This window comes from Ursus arctos, unplaced genomic scaffold (genome assembly GCF_023065955.2).
Source record: "Ursus arctos isolate Adak ecotype North America unplaced genomic scaffold, UrsArc2.0 scaffold_14, whole genome shotgun sequence".
Taxonomy (NCBI): domain Eukaryota; kingdom Metazoa; phylum Chordata; class Mammalia; order Carnivora; family Ursidae; genus Ursus; species Ursus arctos.
Genome location: NW_026622808.1, coordinates 21,663,337 through 21,687,857, shown reverse-complemented (window position 1 = coordinate 21,687,857; position 24,521 = coordinate 21,663,337). Strand labels below are relative to the sequence as shown.

General features: G+C 42.6%; 1 protein-coding gene and 1 non-coding gene across 2 annotated transcripts in view; one reads left to right on the top strand and one right to left on the bottom strand.

Annotated features, from left to right (window-relative positions):
• Window positions 1–24,521, top strand: part of ADGRE3 (adhesion G protein-coupled receptor E3) — a 43,779-nt gene that overhangs the window by 10,465 nt on the left and 8,793 nt on the right. The window contains exons 4-9 of the mRNA XM_026488055.4: window positions 1,188–1,343; window positions 6,386–6,456; window positions 12,378–12,564; window positions 15,009–15,128; window positions 20,054–20,238; window positions 22,504–22,671. Coding sequence (XP_026343840.2) covers window positions 1,188–1,343; window positions 6,386–6,456; window positions 12,378–12,564; window positions 15,009–15,128; window positions 20,054–20,238; window positions 22,504–22,671 — 887 coding nt within the window. The remainder of the gene's footprint in view (window positions 1–1,187; window positions 1,344–6,385; window positions 6,457–12,377; window positions 12,565–15,008; window positions 15,129–20,053; window positions 20,239–22,503; window positions 22,672–24,521) is intronic.
• TRNAE-CUC (transfer RNA glutamic acid (anticodon CUC)) lies at window positions 2,899–2,971 on the bottom strand. The gene has a single exon. It is a non-coding gene; the product is annotated as a tRNA-Glu (tRNA).

Sequence of the window (24,521 nt, the reverse complement as noted above, 5' to 3'; positions counted from 1 at the left end):
GTTTCAACATGTTGAATTGAGGGAACATACATTCAGTTCACAACAACAGACATAGTCAGTTTCCCCCTTATATTCTCTCAGCACTTGCCATTCTTTTGCACACCAAGTCTCAGCTCTGTCTGGCTACTGGAGACCACTCAGTTCATGCTCAGGACAGGTGGAAGTACTGGAGAGTTAACTACCCATGCAAGCACTTCTCTGCTGATGAATGATGAGATTTGGCACATTGTCAACAATAGCCAAATTATGGAAAGAGCCCAAATGTCCATCAGCTGTGAATGGATAAAGAAGATAGATGATAGATAGATAGATAGATAGATAGATAGACAGATAGATAGATAGATATGCAATGGAATATTATTCAGCCATGAAAAAGAATGAAATCTTGCCATTTGCAATGACATGGATGAAGCTAGAGTGTATTATGCTAAGCAAAATAAGTCAGTCAGAAAAAGACAAATACCATATGATTTCATTCATATGTGGAATTTAAGAAACAAAATAGGGGAGCATGGGGGAGGAGGGAAAAGAGAGAGGGAGGCAAACCATAAGAGACTCTTAACTACAGAGAACAAACTGAGGGTTGCTGGAGGGGAGGTGGGTAGGGGATGGGCTAGATGGGTGGTGGAGATTAAGGAGGACATTTGTTGTAATGAGCACTGGGTGTTGTATGTAACTGATGAATCACTAAGTTCTACTCCCAAAACAAATATTACACTATGTGTTAACCAAATACAATTTAATTAAAAACTTAAAAGAAAAAAAAGATTTGGCAGATAAATACCCCAGCCCCCTCACCCCTTGGGGAGTCATCCGGCAGCGTGTGCTCTACACTGCCTCCCAGAGGGTCCCAGGGGAATCAAGTCCCGATTGCCCACAGTAGAAACTTCCCTCTTTACTTTCTGCTTGGCCTTTCCTGTTTCATTTCACCACTTCCATTCCAGTGTTTTCTGGATCACCTCCCACATAAAGTACTTGAGCATGAATTCTTGTCTCAGTGTCTGCTTCTCAGAGAATCCAACCAAAGTCAAAGAGGAAAGGGAAGAACAAATACAACCGACTACCTTTACTGAGTTGTCCTGGAAAGCCAGGACATATTGGGTGGAAAGGGTATAGCCTCTGGCACGTATTAGATGTTCCATAAATCTTTGTCATATTAATGGCCAAATTCCTCTTTTGTGTTCCAGATATTAATGAATGTGACCCACCCATTAGTATATATTGTGGAGCAAATGCTGCATGTAAGAATGTCGACGGAGGTTTCCACTGTCGCTGTAATCCTGGATACAAACTCCTCTCTGGGGATACACAATTCCAGAATTCCAATGAAAACACTTGTCAAAGTAAGGGAATTCTTGTCTTCTTGTCTCCCTTCTTATTTTTCATTGAGTCTAATGCCAGAAAAGATGTGTGTGTGTGTGTGTGTGTGTGTGTGTGTGTGTGTGGTGAGGCTAGTACGTGTTTCCATTTTTTGGAGGTAAATGGATGATGGAAACAGGAGACAAAAGAAAAGAAGGAAGTTTAGAGAAATAATGGGGTTAATAAGACAAATGGACTTTGGAAATTGGGGTGACAAGGTGCTGACTGAGACAGGATTCTTTGAATTGCAAAGAGGAGCTCACTCAGGCTAACTTAAGCAGAAAAGATGAGTTTATGATAAGGATGAATGGATGTGGCTTGGAACTCAAAACAAGAATATAGCTGGGCTTCTGGAATGAACTGAAATGGGGACTCCACACTATCAACGCACCCCAGTCTCTGAAGCTCTTTAGGTCTACTCCTTTCTTCTTTTTAATTGCAAACTGGCTTTCTCTGCCTTCTTAGTCCACAGGACAGGAAATATGACCACCAACAAGTCCAAATTTTACCATTGTTAATGATCAAACCACCCAAAGAGAGATCAACTAACTCTCTTTTGGACCTAACTGTAAATTCTTTGGAAATCTACCAATTAGACCAGTTTGAATTATATACCCGCCCTTGGATCTGTGTCCAAGGAGAGGCACCATCTTGTATAAGCATAAGCACTCTCATGGAAGCCACATAGACAGGGAAATCTATACACAAGAAATACGGGAGATGTAACTGGGAGACACAGGGGAAGATGGGGTGGTAGGAACATCCTGAGCTCACCTCCTCCCATGAACACACCAAGGCTGCAACTATATAGAGAGCAGCTCTCTCTGAGACTGACATGAAAACTAGTAGAGCACCTCTTCCACAGCTAAAGAGAGAGATAAAGCCACATCAAGAAGGGTAGGAGAAGTAAAGACATGGTCAGGTCAGGAACCAAAACCCCCAGTGGCCCCACCACAAGCTGGAGGAATGTTACAAGTGCAAAGGTTCTCCCTGAGCAGCAAGCAGTTCAAGCTCACACCCACCTGGGAGCTGCACCAAGAAGGCAAGCCCCATAATGTCTGGCTTTGAAAATCAGTAGGGCATGTCTATCAATAATTACTTTAAATGTAAATGTTCCCATCAAAAGGCGTAGGGTGGTTGAATGGATTTAAAAAAAAAAAAGATCCATCTATACGCTGCCTGCAAGAGACTTACTTCAGACCTAAAGACATATACAGATTGAAATTGAAGGGACAAAGGTACTCAAGCAAATGTAAACAAGCGAGCAAACAAAAAGCTGGAGTAGTGATATTTCTATGAGACAAAATAAACTTTGAAACAAAGGCTGTCATTACATAATGATAAAGAGATCAATCCAGCAAGAGGATATAATAATTACAAATATCTATGCACTGAACATATAAAGCAAATATTAACAGACATAAAGGGAGAAATTGACAGTAATACAATAGTTGGGTACTTTAACACTCCACTTACATCAATGGATAGATCATCCCGACCGAAATTCAATAAGGAAACAGTGGCTTTAAGTAATCTCTGCACCCAACATGGGGCTTGAACCCATGACCCCGAGATCGAGAATCACATGCTCTACCAACTGAGCCAGCCAGGCGCCTCTGACCTAAAATCATTGGGACGCAGTAAAAGCAGTTCTAAGAAGGAAGTTTATAGTAATACAGGCCGACCTCAAGAGACAAGAAAAATCTCAAACAATAAAACCTTACACCTAAAGGAATAGAAAAATAAATAAGAACAAAGCCCAAAGTTAATAGAAGGAAGGAAATAATAAAGAGCAGAGCAGAAATAAATTAAACAGAGACCAAATAAGAAAAAAGAAAAAGAAAAAGTCAATGAAACTAAGAGTGCATTCTTTGAAAAGATAAACAAGTAATAAACCTGTAGCCAGGCTCATCAAGAAAAAAAGAAATTAATGGGGTGCCTGAGTAGTTCAGTCGTTAAGCATCTGCCTTCGGCTCAGGGCGTGATCCTGGCATCCTGGGATCGAGCCCCGCATCGGGCTCCCTGCTCTGCTGGGAGCCTGCTTCTTCCTCTCCCACTCCCCCTGCTCGTGTTCCCTCTCTCACTGGCTGGCTGTCTCTCTGTCAAATAAATAAATAAAATCTTTTTTAAAAATTAATTTATTCATTAAATCAGTAGATAACCTGACGGGGTATGTACCTCACAGGGCTGTTGCAAGGATTAATTGAGGCTTAAATGAAACACTACCATACAGAGCACTTAAGACAGTGCCTACAAGTGTTTGCTAATATGGTTCACATTTCATCTGATTCTCCAAAATATACATGTATGTATGTATGTGTATATATACATATATATTATATAATTTTTATATTTATAAATATAAAAATATAATTATAAATATACAATATATTCTAATAATATAATAATATTATATTATATTATATTATAATAATAAATTATAAATATAAATATAAAATTATATAATATATATTGTATTTTATAAATATAAAATTTATAAATATAAAAATTATAATATATATTATATTTTATAAAATTAAAAATTTATAAATATAAAAAATTATTGTGTGTGTATATATATATATATATATATACTCTCTGCTCCTTGGGCAGAAGACATGAATAGACATTTCTCCAAAGAAAACATACAATAATCAACAGACACATGAAAAGATGCTCAACATCACTCAGCATCAGGGAAATACACATCAAAACCACACTGAGATCCACTTCACACCAGTCAGAATGGCTACAATTAACAAGTCAGGAAATGACATGTTGGTGAGGATATGGAGAAAGGGGAACCCTCTCACACTGTTGGTGGGAATGCAAGCTGGTGCAGCCACTCTGGAAAACAGTATGGAGGTTCCTCAAAAAGTTGAAAATAGAGCTACCTTACGATCCGGAAATTGCACTACTGGGTATTTACCCCAAAGGTACAAATGTAGTGATCCAGAGGGGCACCTGCACCCCAATGTTCATAGCAGCAAGTCCCCAATAGCCAAAGTATGGAAAAAGCCCAGATGTCCATCAATAGATGAATGAATGAAGAAGATGTGGTATATATATTTACAATGGAATATCACTCAGCCATCAAAAAAATGAAATCTTGCCATTTGCAATGACGTGGATGGAACTAGAGGGTATTATGATAAGCAAAATAAGTTAATCAGAGAAAGACAATTATCATAGGATTTCACCCATATGTGGAAGAAACAAAACAGAGGAGAAAAAAGAACAAAAGAAACAAACAGAGGAGCATAATAACAAAAATAGAGGAACATAGGGGAAGGGAGGGAAAAATAAAACAAGATGAAATCAGAGAGGGAGACAAACCATAAGAGACTCTTTAGAAAACAAACTGAGGGCTCCAGAGGGGAGGGGGGTGGGGGAATGGGATAGGCCGGAGATGGGTAGTAAGGAGGGCACGTATCGCATGGTGCACTGGGTGTTATACGCAACTAATGAATCATCGAACTTTACATCAGAAACCAGGGATGTACTGTATGGTGACTAACATAACATAATAAAAAATTTAAAAAATAAATAAATTTAAAAATAAATATTAAAAAAAAGAGCACAGGTGGGCGGGTGGGGGTTGCTGTGCCGTAAGCCCACCACGAACTCGGACGATCAATAAATAGCTGTTGAGTGAATTAATATGATTGAGCCCAAAGTGAATGAGCCTTTTACCAGGCAAAAGGCACCTCTACTGACAATGTACAAATTGGGATTCTTCCTGGGTTCTAGTGTTGAACTACTAAACTCGCTTTCTTGTACAAGGAAAAGAAATGCCTTTGGTTATTTTCCTAATTTTAAGAGCTCTTCACAGTCCTTTCACATGGATTGAGTCCATCTGGAGTTAGTTGTCACCAAGGTTGGAGTTCCAAGAAAGCCCCTATAAAAAAAGTATGCAGCTTTCAGCCAAAAGCGCTGTTTTCGACAACAAATGTGGTTTCCGATAACAAATGTATTCTAGACTCAGGGTTGTAGGTCAAAATTCTTGAACTTAAGACAAAACTTTCACTATTACAAGAAAGCTCTTCATCCTTTTTAGCAAATAGACATGGCTGAAAACCGGGATACAGAAGAAATACAGACATGACCTCAGTCTGATGGTAACTGGATGTCGACGTTGGCTGACCTTTCCTCGTCTTTCTAAAATAGAGACAGTGGTCCTCACAAAGCACAAGAGGCGACACACAGCTGTCTCATTAAGGGCTGATAACCAAAAACTGACACTCTTGTTTCAGTTGTAATTCCCGGCCAGCCTGAATTTTAAAACCTGAAGTATCCAATTTTCTGGTCCGCCAGCCATTTCAGTTGTAATGTCCAGCCAAGACTGAATTTGGAGCTTACACTTTCCTGCTTCCTCTATGCCAGGGTATCTCTACCCCAGCAATATTGATATTTGGGGTCCAATAATTCCTTAGGGTCAGGAGCCATCCTGTGCATTATAGTATATTAAGCAGCACCCCAAGCCCAAGCCTCCACCCGCTAGATGCCAGTAACCTTCCCCATCCCAAGTTGCGACCACCAAAAATGTCTCCAGCCATTGCCAATGTCCCCTGCGGGCCAAATCACCCCCCGTCAAAAAACACTGCTCTGCACCATGATAAGGAACTCTACTCTGATCCCTCAAAAGAGCACAACCTTGCCAGTGAATAAGAATGTGAGTTCAAAAGAAAAAAAGGAAAAAAACAAGACTCTTAACTATAGAGAACAACGCAGTGGTTGCCAGAGGGGAGCTGGGTGGAGGGGTGGGTGGACTGGGTGATGAGGATGGACAGCAGCCGTACCATGATGAGCACTGAGTAATGTACAGAACGGTTGAATCACTTTGGGGACACCTGAAATTAATATAACGCTGTGTGTTAATGATACTGGAATTTTTAAATTAATAAATTAAAAAAATTTTAATAAGAAAAATAGAGTATGAGTTCAGCCCTTCTATTCACCTTCCTGTCCACCTCTCCGCCCTTTTAGTCTCGGTTCCAACAGTAACTTCCCTTGATGATTTTTACAGAAACCACTTCCTCAGCCACAACCAAAGACATGAAGGATGTGAGCAGAAACCCAGTCCTTGAACCCAACGAGGTAACAGATGTTTACAAAGCCCAAAATTAGCAAGTGGATGTGGATACTATATATTATACGTCTACTATACATTGTATATTGTCTAGGTATCATAATGTGTGATATGTCATATATATTATGTATTATCTGTTACGGTATGTAATATATTTTAATGTAGTCGTTTTTAATTATAATAGAAATCCATTATAACACAGTAGTACAATGTTATATATAATTTACATTATGTATAACTGTGAAATATACAAATACATCACCATGTTTATCATTATATGTATATTGCTATATATCTCACAGTAGAGATAGAGTGTATGTACGTGTGTGTGTGTGTGTGTGTGTGTGTGTGTGTGTGTGTACGCACGCATGCATGTGTGTATACTGCCCCCTAAAGATAGGATCGATCCCAGGCCAAGAAAGACAGGCTAAGTGACACTGTATTAGGGTATGCTGAGTTCTACAACGAAGAGATCCAAATATCCAACAGCTTTAAAAAGATGGATCTTATTACTTTCTGAGTTAACGGTTCAGGTGGTGAAAGGACTCTGCTCCATGAGGCCATTGAGGGGACCCACATTCTTCCCTACTGCTATTCCACCATCCCCTGGCATCTTGTCCTCGACATGACCAAAACTGGGTTGCTGCAATGTGGCTTTTTTTTTTTAAGATTTATTTATTTATTTGACAGAGATAGAGACAGCCAGCGAGAGAGGGAACACAAGCAGGGGGAGTGGGAGAGGAAGAAGCAGGCTCATAGCGGAGGAGGCTGATGTGGGGCTCGATCCCATAACGCCGGGATCACGCCCTGAGCTGAAGGCAGACGCTTAACCGCTGTGCCACCCAGGCGCCCCTGCAATGTGGCTTTTGTACCAGTGGGTCGAGGGGAGATGAGTCCAGGGCAATTTGTCTAGAGCTCAAGGTGAAGAGGGGAGAGTGGAGGAAAAGGGATACGTCTACTCACTCGATTATAGGCTAATGAAGTTGTGATAATTTCTTTGGAGATCTGTCTTAAAGCAAGAACCCAGAAGTTGAAGGTATCACAGCCAAAACTAGCCTCAAGGGAAGCTGGGACAACGTGGTCTCTAAATGGGAAATATGGTCCAGATAAATTTAAGTAATTCATTTAATTAGTAAAAGGAAGGGGGAGGGGAATAGATATTGTAGGCAGTTACAAGAGACAGACCAAGACAGTGCCTGTTAAAACAGAGGAGCATAGAAGAAGGGAGGGAAAAATAGGACAAGACAAAATCAGAGAAGGAGACAAACCATAAGAGACTCCTATCTATAGGAAACAAACTGAGGGTTGCTGGAGGGGATGGGGGTGAGGGACGGGGTAAGCGGGTGACAGGCATTAAGGAGGGCACTTGATGTAATGAGCACTGGGTGTTGCATGCAACTGACGAGTCACTACACTCTACCCCTGAAACTAATAATGCACGATATGTTAATTAATTGAATTTAAATGAAATTAGATTAAGTTTTTAAAAAAAGAAAGTGCCTATTAGGTAGTAATCACTTAGTGTCTGTAAACTGACTCTGAATGTTAACAGAGAGAATGACCCATGTCTCTGAGAACCTAGAGTCTAGCAGAATGGGCTCATCCCTTCCTCTCCCTCCTCCCCACCCTCACCCTGCTCTACTCCAGAGGGACCATTCACATCTCATCCTCCAAGCTCCAGGCCTCCAAGTACATGCTGTTCTCTCTGCCTGCAACTCTGTTCCCAGTTCCTCACCTGACTGGCTTCCTTCTACCCTTCTCTGCTCAAGACTCAATTCAGGTTTCACATCCCCCTGGATGGCCTCCCTAAACCCTTCCAAATGAGTTTACATCTGTTTCCCCATGTTCTTCTGTGGAGGTTAGAAGTGTAGACAGATGTTCAAATCACAGCACCACAGTGACAAGAAACATGGGCAAAATGACACAGCCCTCTGTATTAGGGTTCTCCAGAGAAACAGAACCAACAAGAGACATAGATAAAAGATATTCATTATAGGGGCGCCTGGGTGGCTCAGTTGTTAAGCGTCTGCCTTCGGCTCAGGGTGTGATCCCAGAGTCCTGGGATCGAGCCCCACATCAGGCTCCTCCGCTGGGAGCCTGTTTCTTCCTCCCCCACTCCCCCTGCCTGTGTTCCCTCTCTCGCTGGCTGTCTCTCTCTGTCAAATAAATAAATAAAATCTTTTTTAAAAAAAGATATTCATTATAAGGAATTCACTCAAGCAATTATGGAGGCTGACACGTCCCAAGATCTGCACTAAACAAGCTAGGGATCCAGGAGAACCAATGGTGCCTGTTCAAATCCAGAGACCTGAGACCACGGAGAGCTGATGTTTCAGGCAAGCCTGAACAAAAAAACCAGCATTCCAGCTCAAGGCAGCCAATCAGTCAGGCATTCAGGAGGGAGATAGTTCCTTCTTATTCAGACGCCTTGTTCTGCTCAGGCCCTCGGCCAATTGGATGAGGCCCACTCAAATTGCAAAGGGCAATCTGCTTTACTCCATCTACCCATTCAAATGTTCATTGCATCTAGAAACACTCTCACAGACACACCCAGAATCACGCTTGACCAAATATATCTGGGTACCCTCTGGCCCAGCCAAGTTGACACATAAAATTAACCATCACACTCTGCAGGATTGATTTACTCATCCGTAAGATGGGGGTCATCAAGGCACCTACGTGCTCGAAAGGATCAGAGGGTTAGATGAAATACTGTATGTAGAGTACTTAACACAGCGCTTGGTCCAGAGTATACCTTCCATCCAGGTTGTTCATTGTTACCTCTGGCAGACTCACGACATTTCCACGATGTGTCATCACCACCTGGACAATGAGCTTCTTGAGGGCAGGAATCAGCGCAAGCCCACACTGGGAGTTCGGCAAGTGTTCCTAGAAGTAGTGAACAGATAATCATGTACTTAACAGGAACATTTCATTACAAAGGTTCAATGCCCATTTCCTCAAAAAGTTAAACATAGAATTCCCATATGACCCAGCAATTCCACTCCTAGGAATATACCCAAGAGAACTGAAAGCAGAGGCTCAGATAGTCGTACTCGCATGTTCATAGCAGCACTATTCACGGTAGCCAAAAGGAAGAAACAGCCCAAATGTCCATCAATAGATGAATGGATTTTTAACAATTGGTAATCCATTCAGTCATAAAAAGGAATAAAGTTCTAATTCATGTTACTACATAGATAAACCTCGAAACCATCATGCTGGGCGCAAGAAACCAGACACAAAGGTCACCCGGGTAGGTTTCCATTTCTATGACATGTCCAGAACAGGAAAATCCACAGAAACAGAAAGCAGATTGGTGGTTGCCAGAGCCCAGGGGAAGGAAAAGTGGGAAGTGATTGCTCAATGGGTGTTCTCTCGGGAGGATGGAAGTGTGTTGGAACTACATAGACGTGGTAGTTGCATGACATCGTGCGAATACTAAATGGCCACTGCTTTGTACACTCTAAAAGGGTGCATTTCACGTTGTGTGACGTTCACCTCAATTAACGAATGCATGGCCAGAAAAAGGTAGAGTCTTCACGCTGGATCAGACACTACGAGAGCAATTCTGAAGGGCAAATACTTTCGTGCCTACTCTGTACGAATTAATTTGAACCCAGGTTTCCGCTTTCATTTAGAGGACAGAGGTAGGTTTTCTCTACTGGGCAGGAACGGAGGCTGCTTGTAAACTTTCCACAAAGACTCAGACTGAAAGAATAAAACCTTGAAAAGATTTATTTGAACAGTGGTTCTGAATGTTCCTCCAGCCCTTTTGATCTATCACTCTGCTTAAAACTCTTTCATGTAGTGGGCGCCTAGGTGGCGCAGTCATTAAGCGTCTGCCTTCAGCTCAGGGCATGATCCCGGCGTTATGGGATCGAGCCCCACATCAGGCTCCTCCATTATGAGCCTGCTTCTTCCTCTCCCACTCCCCCTGCTTGTGTTCCCTCTCTCGCTAGCTGTCTCTCTCTGTCAAATAAATAAATAAAATCTTAAAAAAAAAACTCTTTCCTGTGATAACATTTGCCTCCCAAGAGCATTCATGCAACCCGTGAACACTTACTTAACACCCACCTTTGCCAAGGACTGTTCTAGGTGCCACTTCATAAGCAAGACAGAGTCCCTATCCTGTCCAGAGTACCTTGCTCTCTGGTACTTTAACATACAGGCAAACCTCACGTCGTTGTGTTTCATTTTATTCCACTGGCATTGCGATTTTTACAAAGTGGAGGTTTGGGGAACCCTGCACGGGACAAGTCTATTGGTGCCATTTTTCCAACAGCTTTTGCTCACGTCATGTCTCTGTGGCACGTTCTGATTAATTCTCACAGTATTTCAAACTGCTTCGTTATGATCGTTACGGTGGTGGTGATCTGTGATCAATGATTATGACTCGCTAAGAGCTCAGGTGACGATTAGCATTTCTTAGCAATATTTTCAGTTAAGCTTTGCACATTGTTTATTTTGATCGACTGGCTTTTTTTAAGTTTTTATTTTAATTCCAGTTAGTTGACATACAGTGCTATATTCGTTTTAGGGTGTACAGTATAGCGACTCAGCACTCCCGCACATCACCCGGTGCTCGTGGTGACATAGGGGATTAAGGAGTGCACTTGTCGCGAGGAGAGCTGGGTGATGCAAGGTTTGTACGTTTTTTAGACAGAATGCTGTTGCACACTTACTAGACTAGACTGTAGACAAAACTTTTATACGTCCTGGGCCACCAAAAACGTTATTTGAATAGCTTTATCGTGATATTCACTTTCCTGCAGTGGTCTGAAACCAAATCTGCAATACCTCTGAGGTGTGTCTGTGCCCACAAATCCCCTGGGGAACTTGTTCAAGTGCAGATCTGGACTCAGTGCACCCAGAGGCTGCATTCCAAACGGGCTGCCAGGTGATGCTGGTGCTGCCTGCCCGAAGACCACGCTTTAAGTACAAGGACGTGGGGGTTCACATAAAAATCTTCTTTCAAATCACCTATATTACAATCATATCACACCTATATTTAGAAAACTTCACCTTGGCTCTTCATTCTCCCCTCTGGCTCATCTCTTTGCTTTACTTACTTCATAGATAAACTTCTTGACTTGGAAAGGCCAGTTAGAATGTCTTTTGAGGGGCGCCTGGGTGGCACAGCGGTTAAGCGTCTGCCTTCGGCTCAGGGCGTGATCCCGGCATTATGGGATCGAGCCCCACATCAGGCTCCTCCGCTATGAGCCTGCTTCTTCCTCTCCCACTCCCCCTGCTTGTGTTCCCTCTCTCGCTGGCTGTCTTTATCTCTGTCAAATAAATAAATAAAAATCTTTAAAAAAAAAAAAAGAATGTCTATTGAGCTGTAACTCTACTTCCCAGTTTCTCAGCTTTGGCACCATTGACACCTCAGCTTGGGTCACTTTCCGGAGGGCACGGGGGTGAGGGGGGCGCTGTGCATATTAGGGTGGTGAGCAGCTTCCCTGGCCCCCACCCACTAGATACCAGTAGCATTCCTCGGTGGTGACAATCACAGTGTCTCCAAACATTACCAGATGTCCCCAGGGGGTCAAAATCGCCCTAATGGAAAACCACTGGTCTATTTCTGGCAACCTGACCACTTCCTTGTCGGTAAAAGATGTTCATCATAACTAACCTTCATCTGATGTGTACCAGGCACAGACACTGTTCTAAAAAGGTAGCGTCTCTTAATTCATTTAATATTCCCAAAAACTCCACGGGGTCTTTTTACTGTCCCTGTCCTAATATGGGGAAACTGAGGCACAGAGCAATTGGGTGATTTTTCCAGGTTCTCACAGCCCGTCAGTGGTGGAGTCAGGATTGAAACCGGTTCCTCTGGCTCCAGAAGCTTCTTTCTCGTGCTTTCTACTTTCCTTCAGGGTGTAGGATCTCTCAGCTTGGATTTGTTTTCTTATTCTTTGTATCTTCAAAGCTGCAACATGTTGTTGAGACATTCCAGTCACTTCTCACTAATAACACTCCACTGGGAACGGGAGAGAAGGGAGCAGTCGCAACTTGGGCCACGGAAGTTCTCCAGACGGTGGAATCAGCTGCTCTAGAAACTGCCTTGAAATCCCCAGAGCAAAAAATCCAGGAAATCCACAACAACAATACTGTGGGTAAGAAGAGGATATGGCCTGATACACACAGAGGGCTAGTTACAAACTGGAGTCTGGGTTACACAATTAGAAAAATAACACCCTGCCTGAGTCCATTTATATAGACTTCTAGAAAATGCAAGCTATTCTATACTGATGGGCGGAGGGGTGGTGAGAAAATTTGAGGAGACTATTGGGGAGGAGAGACATGTTCAGTCCCTAGCTGTTGCTGTTGGTGTCAAAGGAATATCGCGTATACACAGGTATATACACTCACTAAAACTCATCAAATTATACACTGTATTATCACAGCTCCACAGACCTGTTTTAAAAAAAAGAAACAAAGGGGGCACCTGGGTGGGTCAGTGGGTTAAGCAGCTGCCTTCAGTTCAGGTCACGATCTTGGGGTCCTGGGATGGAGCTCTGTGTCGGTCTCCCACTCAGTGGGGGGTCTGCTTTTCCTTCTGCGCCTCCCCCTGCTTGTGCTCTCTCTGCTCTCTCTTGCTCGCTCACTCTCTCTCTCTCAAATAAACAAATAAATAAAATCTTTTAAAAACAAAAAGAAGTAAAGAAAAGATTGCCAATGGTTTCCAATCCTGAGTCTGGGATTTTGGCTTAAAAATAGTTTTTTTGGTTTTGGTTTTGGTTTTGGTTTTTAATCCAATGCCTAATACCTACTGGCACCTATCACAGTTCCATCCCAGAAGGGACATCTTAGTGCATATATTTTAAATAAAAATACTTTTATCATACTTGTCATACATATAATGTAACCACTTGATGAGATGATATATTAAATAGCTTGACATTAGTATCATCTCGCTATTTTAAAAAATAAAAATAAATAAAATATCAAAGCCAAGTATTAAAATTTTTTTAAATAGGAAAAAAGCACATAAACAAAACTAAATTTAGACCAGCCAGATCTGCCCACAGCCCAGTCTTCCTATCCCATAACCACACAGGGGCATGTTTGATGCAAATGTGTATTTGACATGTATGTGACATTGTACGTACAGTTTTCACTCATTACATCCCCAACATCTTTCCAGGTACATTGTATACATCATCATACCCTACGTTACTGTCTTCAATGGTTTATCAAATTCCATTGTATATCATTTTTTATACTATATGTTTATTTATACTATATTTATTTCCCTATTCTGGGAAATGTGGGTGTTGCCAAATAACCCCATGCAAAAGACCATTGAAAATGTATCTGTGTATATTTCTTTGATATTTTCTTAGGATAAATTCATAGAGGAAGAATCATTAAGTCAAGGAGAAAAGAAACATTTTGTAGATTTTGATACATATCACCACACTGGCCTCCAGAAATGCTGTTTGCTGTGTTTTTATTCAGCCCAGGGATATCAAAGGATCGGTGTACGCCTAACTAATCATTTTGCTTTACCAATTTGTATGATGAGATAGTTTGCACTCTATAAAAATAATAATAAATTTTTAAATATAAAATAAAATCCCATGCCTAATCTTCTTGGGAAACTGGAATCGGGACTCATTCGTTAATTTATTCATTCATTCATTTCAGTCATTCATTCATTTCATTCAAAATTAAACCATTTTTCAGATTACAGTAGCTCCTCATCTTTCCTGACCTGGCCAGGTCCTAACCGATGGGTCAGACCAGTGCCCTCACCTCCCTGGGTTTCACACCCCTCATCTGTGAATGGGACAGACACAGGAGGAACCCGACTGTACCCATCACCCAGTTTCAACAATCTCAAACCCACAGCCAGCCTCCGGCCATCTGCTAAAGTTTAAGTTAAATATTTTCATGACCTTGTTTCTTGATGGCAATTCTCCTGCGACTTCATTTTCATTGTTATAAAGATAAGCCGTCAATTATTAAAGCAATTCCTCCTTGTTGAACATTAAGATCATTTCCTAATTTTCACACTATCATCTCTGCTGCTGTGAACTTTCTTGTAGCTAAATCTACCCTCCCATCCATGATTATTTCCTGAGAATAAATTCCTAGAAACAGAATTGCTGCTTCAAGATGATTGCTAGAGGGGGCTCCTGGGGGGCTCAGTCAGTTGAGCCTACCACTTTTGATTTTGGCTCAGGTCATGCTCTCAGGGTCGTGAGATTGAGCCCCACATCAGACTCCACGCCTAGCATGGAGCCTGCTCATGATTCTCTCTCCCCCCACCTCCCCCCTGCTCATACTCTCTCTCTCCGTAAGTAAATATAAAATATTTTTTTGAAAAGGATGATTGCTAGAGAACATTCATTAAGAACTTGTATGTCAGGAGTTAGGGTCTTACTTAACTTCTGAACCTCAGTTTCTTCCTTTGGATAAGGGTCCCCCACAGGGTTTAACAATGTACAGTGTGTGGCACTTCCTACACATTCAGTAAATGTGACCTGTCCATGTTGCTATTGCCCATTTTTAAAGCTTATAATGATGACAAGCTTCCTGTTGCTTTTCTCACCAGCTATTGAAACGCGAGTTGTTACAGACAATTGTTCTGAAGAAGGACAGATCTTCAGCTTGAACACCCACATGAACTCAGTGGACATCCATTGCAATGACATCGTGCAGGGAAACATACAAGGTACACGTGGTGGTTGTATTCAGAACCTCTAAGACACACAGAGCAGTATCATCGTATGAGTCACAAGGAGAGTCGCCAACAGGCTCCTTCTTAATGGGTTTGTTACCCTAATACTGTGTCATTTGAGTCTTTTCCTTAAAAAAAAAAATCTTCCCAAGGTGGAGGCTTGATATTCTTCAGCATGGAAGACACTTCTTTGCAATTTGGGGGCTGTTCCATCCTGGCGTCAGTTGGGGTTCACCCAAATGCAGTCCCCGAGAGAAGTATAAGGGTTTTATCTGGGAGGTGATTCCTGGAAGCACCAGTAGGTGTATTATTCAGGGTTCTCCAGACAAATAGAATCAATATGGTGTGGGGGGGTGGGGGGGTGCAGAGAGAGAGAAACAGAGACAAAGATTTTAAGAAATTAGCTCCCGTGATTGTGGAAGGTAGCAAGTCTAAAATCTAGCCAGCAGGCCGGAGATCCAGGGAAGAGTTGATGTTGTAGCTGCAAAGACAGGCTAGAGGCAGAATTCCCTCTTATTTGGGAAAAGTCAGTCTTTTTCTTAAGGCCTTCAACTGATTGGAGGAGGCCCACCCACATGGTGGAGGGTAATCTGCTTTACTCAAAGTCTATTGATTTAAATGTTACTCCTGTCTTTAAAAATATCTTTACAGTAAGACCCAGACTCATGTTTGACCCCATATCGGGGAAGTATGACCTAGCCACATTGGCACATAAAATTAACCATCCCAGTAGGGGAGAAAAGAAATGAGACAGGGCAGAGGAGACAGCCAATACAGGTGTTATTATGGTAGTGAGCAGGTCACTGCTGAGACTCCTCCTACTGAGCCCTCCCATTCAAGGGGAGAGAGCTGCTCTGAACCATTGGTTGAGGGCCCCTCTATGGGGTTAATCCCGGGCCCTGCCATTCTGTGCTGTGTACCAATCCAGCACACTCACTGCAGGGAACACTCCCAGGCAGAGAGCTGCAGGTGCTTTTGGAAGAATCCATCAGCATGTAAGGAACCCAAGAGTGCCCGGGGAATAAAGTTAGGGCACCTGCAGCATCTGCTACAGCCTGTGCATAAAGGAATGGATTGTTATTCTTAATTGTCCCAGTGTTGCCAGACTCTGATTTTTCAAGAGAAACCAAAAATCGGGTTGGTTGCATGAATACCTTCGATTTTTAAATTTGGTCTTACAATTGCTGCCCTATCATTGTAACTGCTATAGCATGATAAATGGGGTCTTAAAATCCAATCCTGTAAATGTGGGGTTGTACAGCTGGTCTGTACTATCAGTGAAAGTCCCTGAGTAAAGGCATCAAAATGTGGACAACTAACCACATGCTGAACTGAGGAAGTGTCATGAGACAATTAGCTCCCATCACTTCCTCTCCTCCCCCAAGAAGATAAGAACTTGAATCTGCCTCGTTTGAGAATGGGCCAGGCGGAGGATGGAAGCCAGCCTCCAACCACACAAGTCCACACTTGCCTTGTCACCAGGAGTTTCTTCCAAAACTCACAATTTGTACAGAGTGTGCAAGATTTCACAGTGCAAGCCAAACGAAGCCCATCCGCGGCCCCACTTGCTCTCCGATCACATTCTGGGGTGCTGGGGATTAGGATTTCACATGTGAATTCAGAGAGGACACAACTCAGCCCATAAGAGCCGCCCACACTGAACTGTTTAAGGAAGTCACAGACATGATCATGTGATTACACGTGCCTGAAGGGGCACCTGGCATAGAAATGCCCAGTGGAAAACTACTTACCCTCCCCCAATGGGTCCCGTAGTCTCACCTCCAAGCATTTGCATTGGCTGTTCCTCTGCCAGGAATGTCAACCACCACGCCACTGGGTGAACTATTACTCTTCAACACGGTTCAGCTTTCACCTCCTCCGTGAAGCCTCCCAGGACTGCCCACTTCCACCACAGCACCAAAGTCAGGCCCTCCCTCCTCTCTGTTCCCCCAGCCTCTTGAACCTACCTTATCCTAACATCTAACATGTTGTGTTGTGTCTTGACTGCCGTGTCCTTGTCCCGCCCCCACCATGCCGGAATCCCCGTAAGAATGGCAATCATGAGTTATTTTCTCTAGAGTCACCATGACGGGCTCGTTATGTAGAGAACAGTGATGAACGCTCACGGAATTAAATCCACGTCTAGGTGGAGGTCTCAATGTTCCTAATGAGGGAAAAGAACCCATTGACCGGTGTGTGACAAGCTTCCAGGGGACATTTTTCTGTCCTTCACGTCCTGTCTAGGGCAGGATCCTTCTTTGTCATGGGGGCCTCCCTGTGTCCTGTAGGCCGTTGAACACTACCTCTGGCCTTTCTTCACTAGACACCAGAAGCAAACACCCAGTGTGGCAACCAAAAATGCGTCCAGCCATGGCCAGTGACCCCCGGAGGGGGCAGAATCGCCCCCCATCCCCAATTGAGAACTGCTCCTGGAAAGCGACCTTATAGATGACCTTCCAATTGTACCAACTTTAAGACTGAAAGGAGGTGCTATCGAATTACACCCAGACACCCACTAGAGGTGAACCAGGCTGGTCCCAGGTAACCCGAGACATACAACCCATGACACCCCCTGCCTGTAAAGCATCTCAGAGAGCAAAACCCAGGCCACCGGAAGCTGACCACGGACACCTACAGCCACCCTTCTCTTTTCTGCTTGTGATTTTGCTCTTAACTAGAATACTTCAGCCCAAAAATAGGCTACTTCTAAGCACAAGAACAGATGGACATATCACCTGCCCATCTTTTCCAACCACCTACCACTGTTTCATTCTGACAAATGGAAACTGTCATTAACTCGGAGAAGCAGAAATGAATTGCTTCTGATCCCTCAGGCAGGACCAGAGAAGCCTGATTAGAGAAATCTACGGAGGAATTTATTCCAATAGGATGGACTGCATAGCTAGTAATTGGCAAAACGGGGATTTTAATCCAGAAACCTATTAACCTATTTCCTGTCCCTACAATCCTAACTGCTCCATGTATACGGTCTCTGCAGTGTGGACTCCTTGGCAGCTACAAAGATAATAAAGAAAACTTATTGACATCGGAATATCGTCATAGCATCCTATAATCCTCTAACTCACCATATTCAAACTACCTACAAATGTATATGTTTGTTTACATATATATGTTAGTAACTAACATATATAACACATATATATGTAGATATTATATATATATAAACAAGAGAAATTTATTTTCTCACAGTTCTGGAGGCTCGCAGTCTGAGATCAAGGCATTGGCCGGGTTGGTTTCTTCTGAGACCTCTCTCCCTGGCAGACGGCCGCCTTCTCCCTGTGTCTTCACATGGTCTTTTCTCTGCGAGTGCACATCCTTAGTCTCTCTTTGTGAGTCCAGATTTCTTCTTCTCTACTCTTCAGTGCAGGTCAGCTTTCACCTCCTCCATGAGGCTTCCCAGGACTGCCCACCTCATCACAGCGCCGAAGTCAGGCCCTCGCTCCTCTAGCCCTACCTTTATAAAGGCCCTGTCTTCAAACACAGATGTGACATCTGCCTCTTCTTTGCCCTCCTCCCATCTTTTTTTTTTCTTGCAATGTTTAGAACATTTTATTAAAGTAAAAAATTATTGGAATTAAGTGAAAGAGAAAAACATAGTCAATATTTACAAAAACATTGGTTAACACTCAAGTCACACACACATAAAAATGTAGAAATGTCTTTAAAAGTTTGTGAGTTGAAAATTATGGAGATTTCTCAAAATAGGTGTAACCACCCACTGCTGAGTACGGGTGGTATTGAGATCTTTGAGTGAATGTCGTCCCCCACTTTTCTGCAGGCCAATGCTCCCTAGAAATTTGTTCTTTGGGAGATTCGAACTTGGAGACAGCCCGAGGGGACGAGTCAAGAATTGAGATAGTCACAACATTAATTTTCTTCACCCTATTGACTGTGTTGAGTTATACAGACCCAGCCAGGCTGTGTTTCTTCAGCCTCTGCTAATATTCAAAAGGGTATGAAGCATATGAGCAATTTCTCATTGCCTGAGCAAAAATTCAGCACATTAGAGGCTGAGTGGGGAGTATTTGTACTAAAACTATAAAGTTCTATCTGATGGAAAATTACCTATAAAACTAAGGTCAAACAGAATTAATCATGCTCTATCTCATATTTACTGAAAGTAGGAAAGGAGGCAGAGTATATATATATATATATATACTTGTATAACAACTTCAGCTTAGTGGGTGGTCAATATTATGCTGAAGGAGTCCAGAGAAACTTAAAATCAGATTCTAAAGACAAAAGAAAAACCCTCCAAACATAGACAAAGCAGAGAGGAAAACAACGCCCACAGGTGGTCACTACTTAGTATCATGAAAGGTAATGGATACTCGGGGGGCTGCACGCCCTCCCATCTTGTTTCTTAGCATTTTCTCCTGAGGCTACAGCCGTGTCCTTTCTTATGCAAATCAGCTTAACCACTCTTGGTTTGTCCAGTTCTTTTCTTGCCCCAAGTTTTACCCCATTCAACACAAAGAAGAGTTCAAAAATATGTACCTATTTAATTAGTGGTTTTCCCACAAAGCCAACGTTGAAACTAATTTTTTTTAATTTGTAGAGGACATTAAAAATGTGGAGAATATGGTATGCTATTTAAGTTTTCAGATTCCAGGAAATTTCTACTCTTTCCGTGTTCAGACCATGATTCCTATATTGAATTGCAAATAAACTGTGTCTTTGAACTGGAAAAAAAAAAAGGGGGTTCAAGGCCACGAGCACAATGTCTGTCTCAGAGGTGAGAAAGGGAGAGACAGGGAGAACCTTTCTTTCCTTTGACCGTCATATAGGTGACTGGGCGTGCAGACGTATACCTGTGTGTGTAGCACGTGTGCGAGCCTGGTAGGTACGGGGAAGGAATGGTGGCACTTTTAAAGACCCCCATTTTTCTGTTTTCTCAGGTCCCACTGCAATTGCCTTTATTTCTTATTCTTCTCTTGGAAACATCATAAATGCAACATTTTTTGAAGAGGCAAATGAGAGAGACCGGGTTTACCTGAACTCCGAGGTCGTGAGTGCTGCTATTAGACCCCAAAGGAATCTCTCTCTCTCCAAGTCTGCGATTCTGAGTTTTCAGCACGTGAAGGTGGGTCAGAGCTGCAATTTGAACTTGCTTAGATTTCTCGGAGGTAGAGCGAACACTGTGCATGCCCTCCCCAGTCAGTGCCTCTGGGCTGTGCGGTCCAATGCCATAGCCAGGAGCTTCCCGCAGCAATTTGAAACAGGTGCGTCGCACTGAGATTGTGGAAGACTTAGTACTTCCGGATTTAGACTTGGTCGTTCCAGATTTTGAAACACTCATAAGAGAAAACATGCAAAATATCTCAATAGTAATTTTTAAGGAGCACCTGGATGGCTCAGTCGGTGAAGCATGTGCCTCTTGATCTCAGGGTGGTGGGTTCAAGCCCCATGTTGGGTGTAGAGATTACTGAAATAAAATTTTTGGGGGCCCCTGGGTGGCGCAGTCAGTTAAATGTCTGCCTTCGGCTCAGGTCATGATCCCAGGGTCCTGGGATTGAGCCCCACCTCAGGGTCCCTGTTCAGCAGGGAATCTGCTTCTCCCTCTCCTTCTGCCCCTCCCCCCTGCTCATGTGCTTTCTCTCTCTCTCTCTCTCTCTCTCTCTCGCTTGCGCTCTGTCTCTCTCTCAAATAAATAAATAAAATCGTTGAAAAAATAAATAAAATAAAAATAAAATCTTTTTTAAAAATAATTTTAATTTTATATTGATCGCCTACATTGATTTATACTGACATACTAAACGATACTGTTTTGAATATAGGGGTTAAATAAAGTATATTATTAAAATTAATTTGAACTGTTTCTTTAGCTTTTTTAATGTGGCTAGCAGAAAATTTCAAATTGCACGAGTAGCTCACATGGTATTTCTCTTGGGCAGCATAATTCTAGTGCATGGGATTATGCATGGGGTTATTTTAGTTGAATGTACTTCCAAAATTTTAACTGAGACATGGTATTCATTCCCACACAAAAGCCTGGCATTAATTATTAAGACTACATAGCCTGATCGGAAACAAGATGTTTATTTAATCCATTCCCTTTTCCCCTTCTCTGCCCAAACTCTTACAGGCAGGAAGGTCAGTAGCCAAACCCAGATGTAATAAAATTCATCTGTTCCCTTGCCTTTCAGCTCTGTTACGGAAGTAGGAGTTGAAAGAAATCCTGCCATTTGCAGCAACATGGGTGACTCTGGAGGGTATTATGGGAAGTGAAAGAAGTCAGACAGAGAAAGACAGTACGGTCTTACTTATATGTAGACTCTTAAAAAGCCAAACTCCTAGACACAGAGAACGTATTTTGGTTACCGGGGGTGGGAGATGGGAGAAATACGCACAGGAGATCAAAGGCACAACGTCCAGTTGCAAGTAGAATAGTTCTGGGGATGTAACGTACAGCATGACGACTGTAGTTAACAATACGATATTGCACACTCGGAAGTTGCTAACAGAGTAGATTTTAAGTTCTTTTCACAAATTAAAAATTGTAACTACATGACGTGATGGATAGTAACTAACTTCATTTTGCAATATATGCATATGTCAAAAGCTTATGTTGTATACCTTACACTTCCATAATTTATATGTCAGTTATATCTCAATAAAGCTGGAAAAGATAAGTAAAATTATTTTTTAGTTTTAAAGAAAATAAGAATGGGGCAGTGGGAAATGTAGGTTTTCCCTATCTGATGCTTACAACCTAAGTATGGAATTTTTCATAAATGGCATGGGGTAGTGGGAGTGGAACAAGAAATCTGGAGATGGTCTAACGGATTATCAAAGGAGATACAGCCCCCCACAGGGAGAGTGTCTGACTCACCTCCTTGGCCCCATGAGGTGATACTCTGGAAACCCTTGGGACAAAAGGAAGAGGTCGAAGGCTAATTCTATTATTTCTCTCTTCAATTATTTCCTAAACTTCCCCTCTTGTTGCATGAGAATTTTTATGTTGTAAGGGATCGGGGACAGAATTGGTGTGAAGAAAACAGGGAAATTTGCCTTAGAGAGTGTTTAGGAGAAAACTCTGTATGAGCCCCAGACATTTTTATTTATTTATTTATTTTGTCTGACTTCCACGGTGGGTGATGAGGTCCTGAAACCAATGACATCCTGTAAAATTCTGGCTCCCAGAGAGCTTTGATCTTGTTTTATGGTTAATGGAACTGCGACAGAGCTGGGACTCCAGGAGCAGGTGTCCTGGCAGCCATCCTCTTCACTTAAAATAGGAATCACCTGAGCCACTTCTAAGCCATATATCTCCTCGCTTGCCACCCCAGTGTAGACCGACACGCTGTCCCTCCCAAGAAAGAACATGATGAGTCCCTTCTACTTGCAGAGGAAGCCCTGTAGAAGAAAGGCCTTCTGCGTGTACTGGAAAAGCTCGGGGGAACGTGGCCAGTGGTCCAGGGACGGCTGTTTCCTGATGCAAGTGAACGAAAGTCACACCATATGCAGCTCCACCCACCTGTCCAGTTTCGCTGTCCTCATGGCCTTTTCCCACCAGGTATAACGTATGCATTTAATTGCTCCAGCTAATCCCCTGTGAGCTCCTACTGGATAGGTACTCTTTTATAAAGGGGAGCGGGGACGCAAGGGACTAGAGTGAGTGATTGCAGAAAGCGTGCTGCTTTCCATAGAAAGGTCAGGGTGGCCTCTACAAGAGTTAAGCATTTGAGCTGCAATCTGAATATTGAGTCCGTAGTATTGCAACACGGGTGAGCCTCGAAAACACAGCACTGAATGAAAGAAGTCAGACACAGAGGGCCATCCGTTGTAGGAGTCCACTTACATGAAACGTCCAGAATAAGCAAATCCAGAGAGTCAGAAAGTAGATTACTGGTTGCCAGGGGCGGGGGCAGGGAGAAATGGGGGTAAGTGCTTCACGGACATGGGATTATATTTTGGGGTGATGAAGATGTTTTGGTATTAGACACAGGTGTGGTTGGACAGCATTGTGAATGGATCAAATGCCACTGAATTGTATACTTTAAATGGTTAATTTTATATTGTTTGGATTTTACCTCAATGAGGGGGGAAAAGCCAGTAGGAAAAGTCCTCAGAGAAAACCATCCCAAGAAGAGCAGTGTGTGCATACAAAGACCCTGCAGAGGCAACAAACTTAGTGTGTTCCAGAAAGAAGTGTGGCTGGAGCAAAGTGAACGATGGGCAAGTGGAAGGAGATGCAGTTGGAGAGACAGGAGCAGGGAGAATGTGTCAGACCTCCAACGCCAGGGTCAGGAATTTAGATTTCTTTTTTTTTTAATAATAATATTTTTTATTATGTTATGTTAGTCACCATACAGTACATCCCCAGTTTTTGAGTAAAGTTCCATGATTCATTACTTGCATATAACACCCACTGCACCATGCAATACGTGCCCTCCTTAATGGCCGGTGATGGGTATTAAAGAATTTAGATTTCATTCGAATTGCAGTGGGAAGACAATGGAGGGTCTGCATCAGAGATGCTGGGCATTTATGTCACTAGAACATTCCTCTGGCTCCCATCGTGACGCAGCAAGAGTGGACTTGCAGAGAGACGATGGTGGCCAGGATTTGGGTAGCAGACTAGACACATATGCTCGAGATGGGGTCAGAGGAGTCACTAATAACATAGGCTGAGTGACAGGACACAGGAAGTCCTGAATCCCACTCTCCTCACAGAGACAGAGGAGTACCCCCAGAACACCTGGTGGAAATCTCTGACCTCTCCTATTACAGAGGGCAATAGGCAAGCTAAAACGGGTTTGAAAACATAAAACACTTTTTTCATTCATCATTATATCTATGAGTTGGGTATGCCCTTGGTTCTTTTATTTTTGTTGCTATATGATATTCCCTTGCATGGCTGTGCTAAATTTACTTCTCCGTCCTACAGTTAATGTGCCTCTAGGTTGTTTCCTGTTGGGGGCTATTAAAAGCAATGCTACAGGTAGATGGGGATGGGCTAGATGGGTGATGGGGATTAAGGAGGGCATTTGCTATGATGAGCAGTGGGTGCTGTATGTAAGTGATGAATCACTGAATTCTACTCCCTAAAACCAATATTACACTGTATGTCAACTAACCAGAATTTAAATAAAAATTTGAAAAGAAAAGAAAAAAAAACCAATGTTACTATTCTGGGATGAGGCATAGAAAATCCCATGTGGGATCCCCCAGGGTGACAAGGAAGCAACATCCTCCAGAGGGTGGAGATACCAGACGGTGAAGTGTCTGTTATCATGGGTTTCTGAATGACTGTGTGGAGCAGACTCTATTTCCATCTGTACAAGGTTTAAACACAGACGCAACTAAGCCGTATTCTCAAGGGTTGCATACTTGAGTGGTAAAACTATAAAGTTAGGTAGGAAC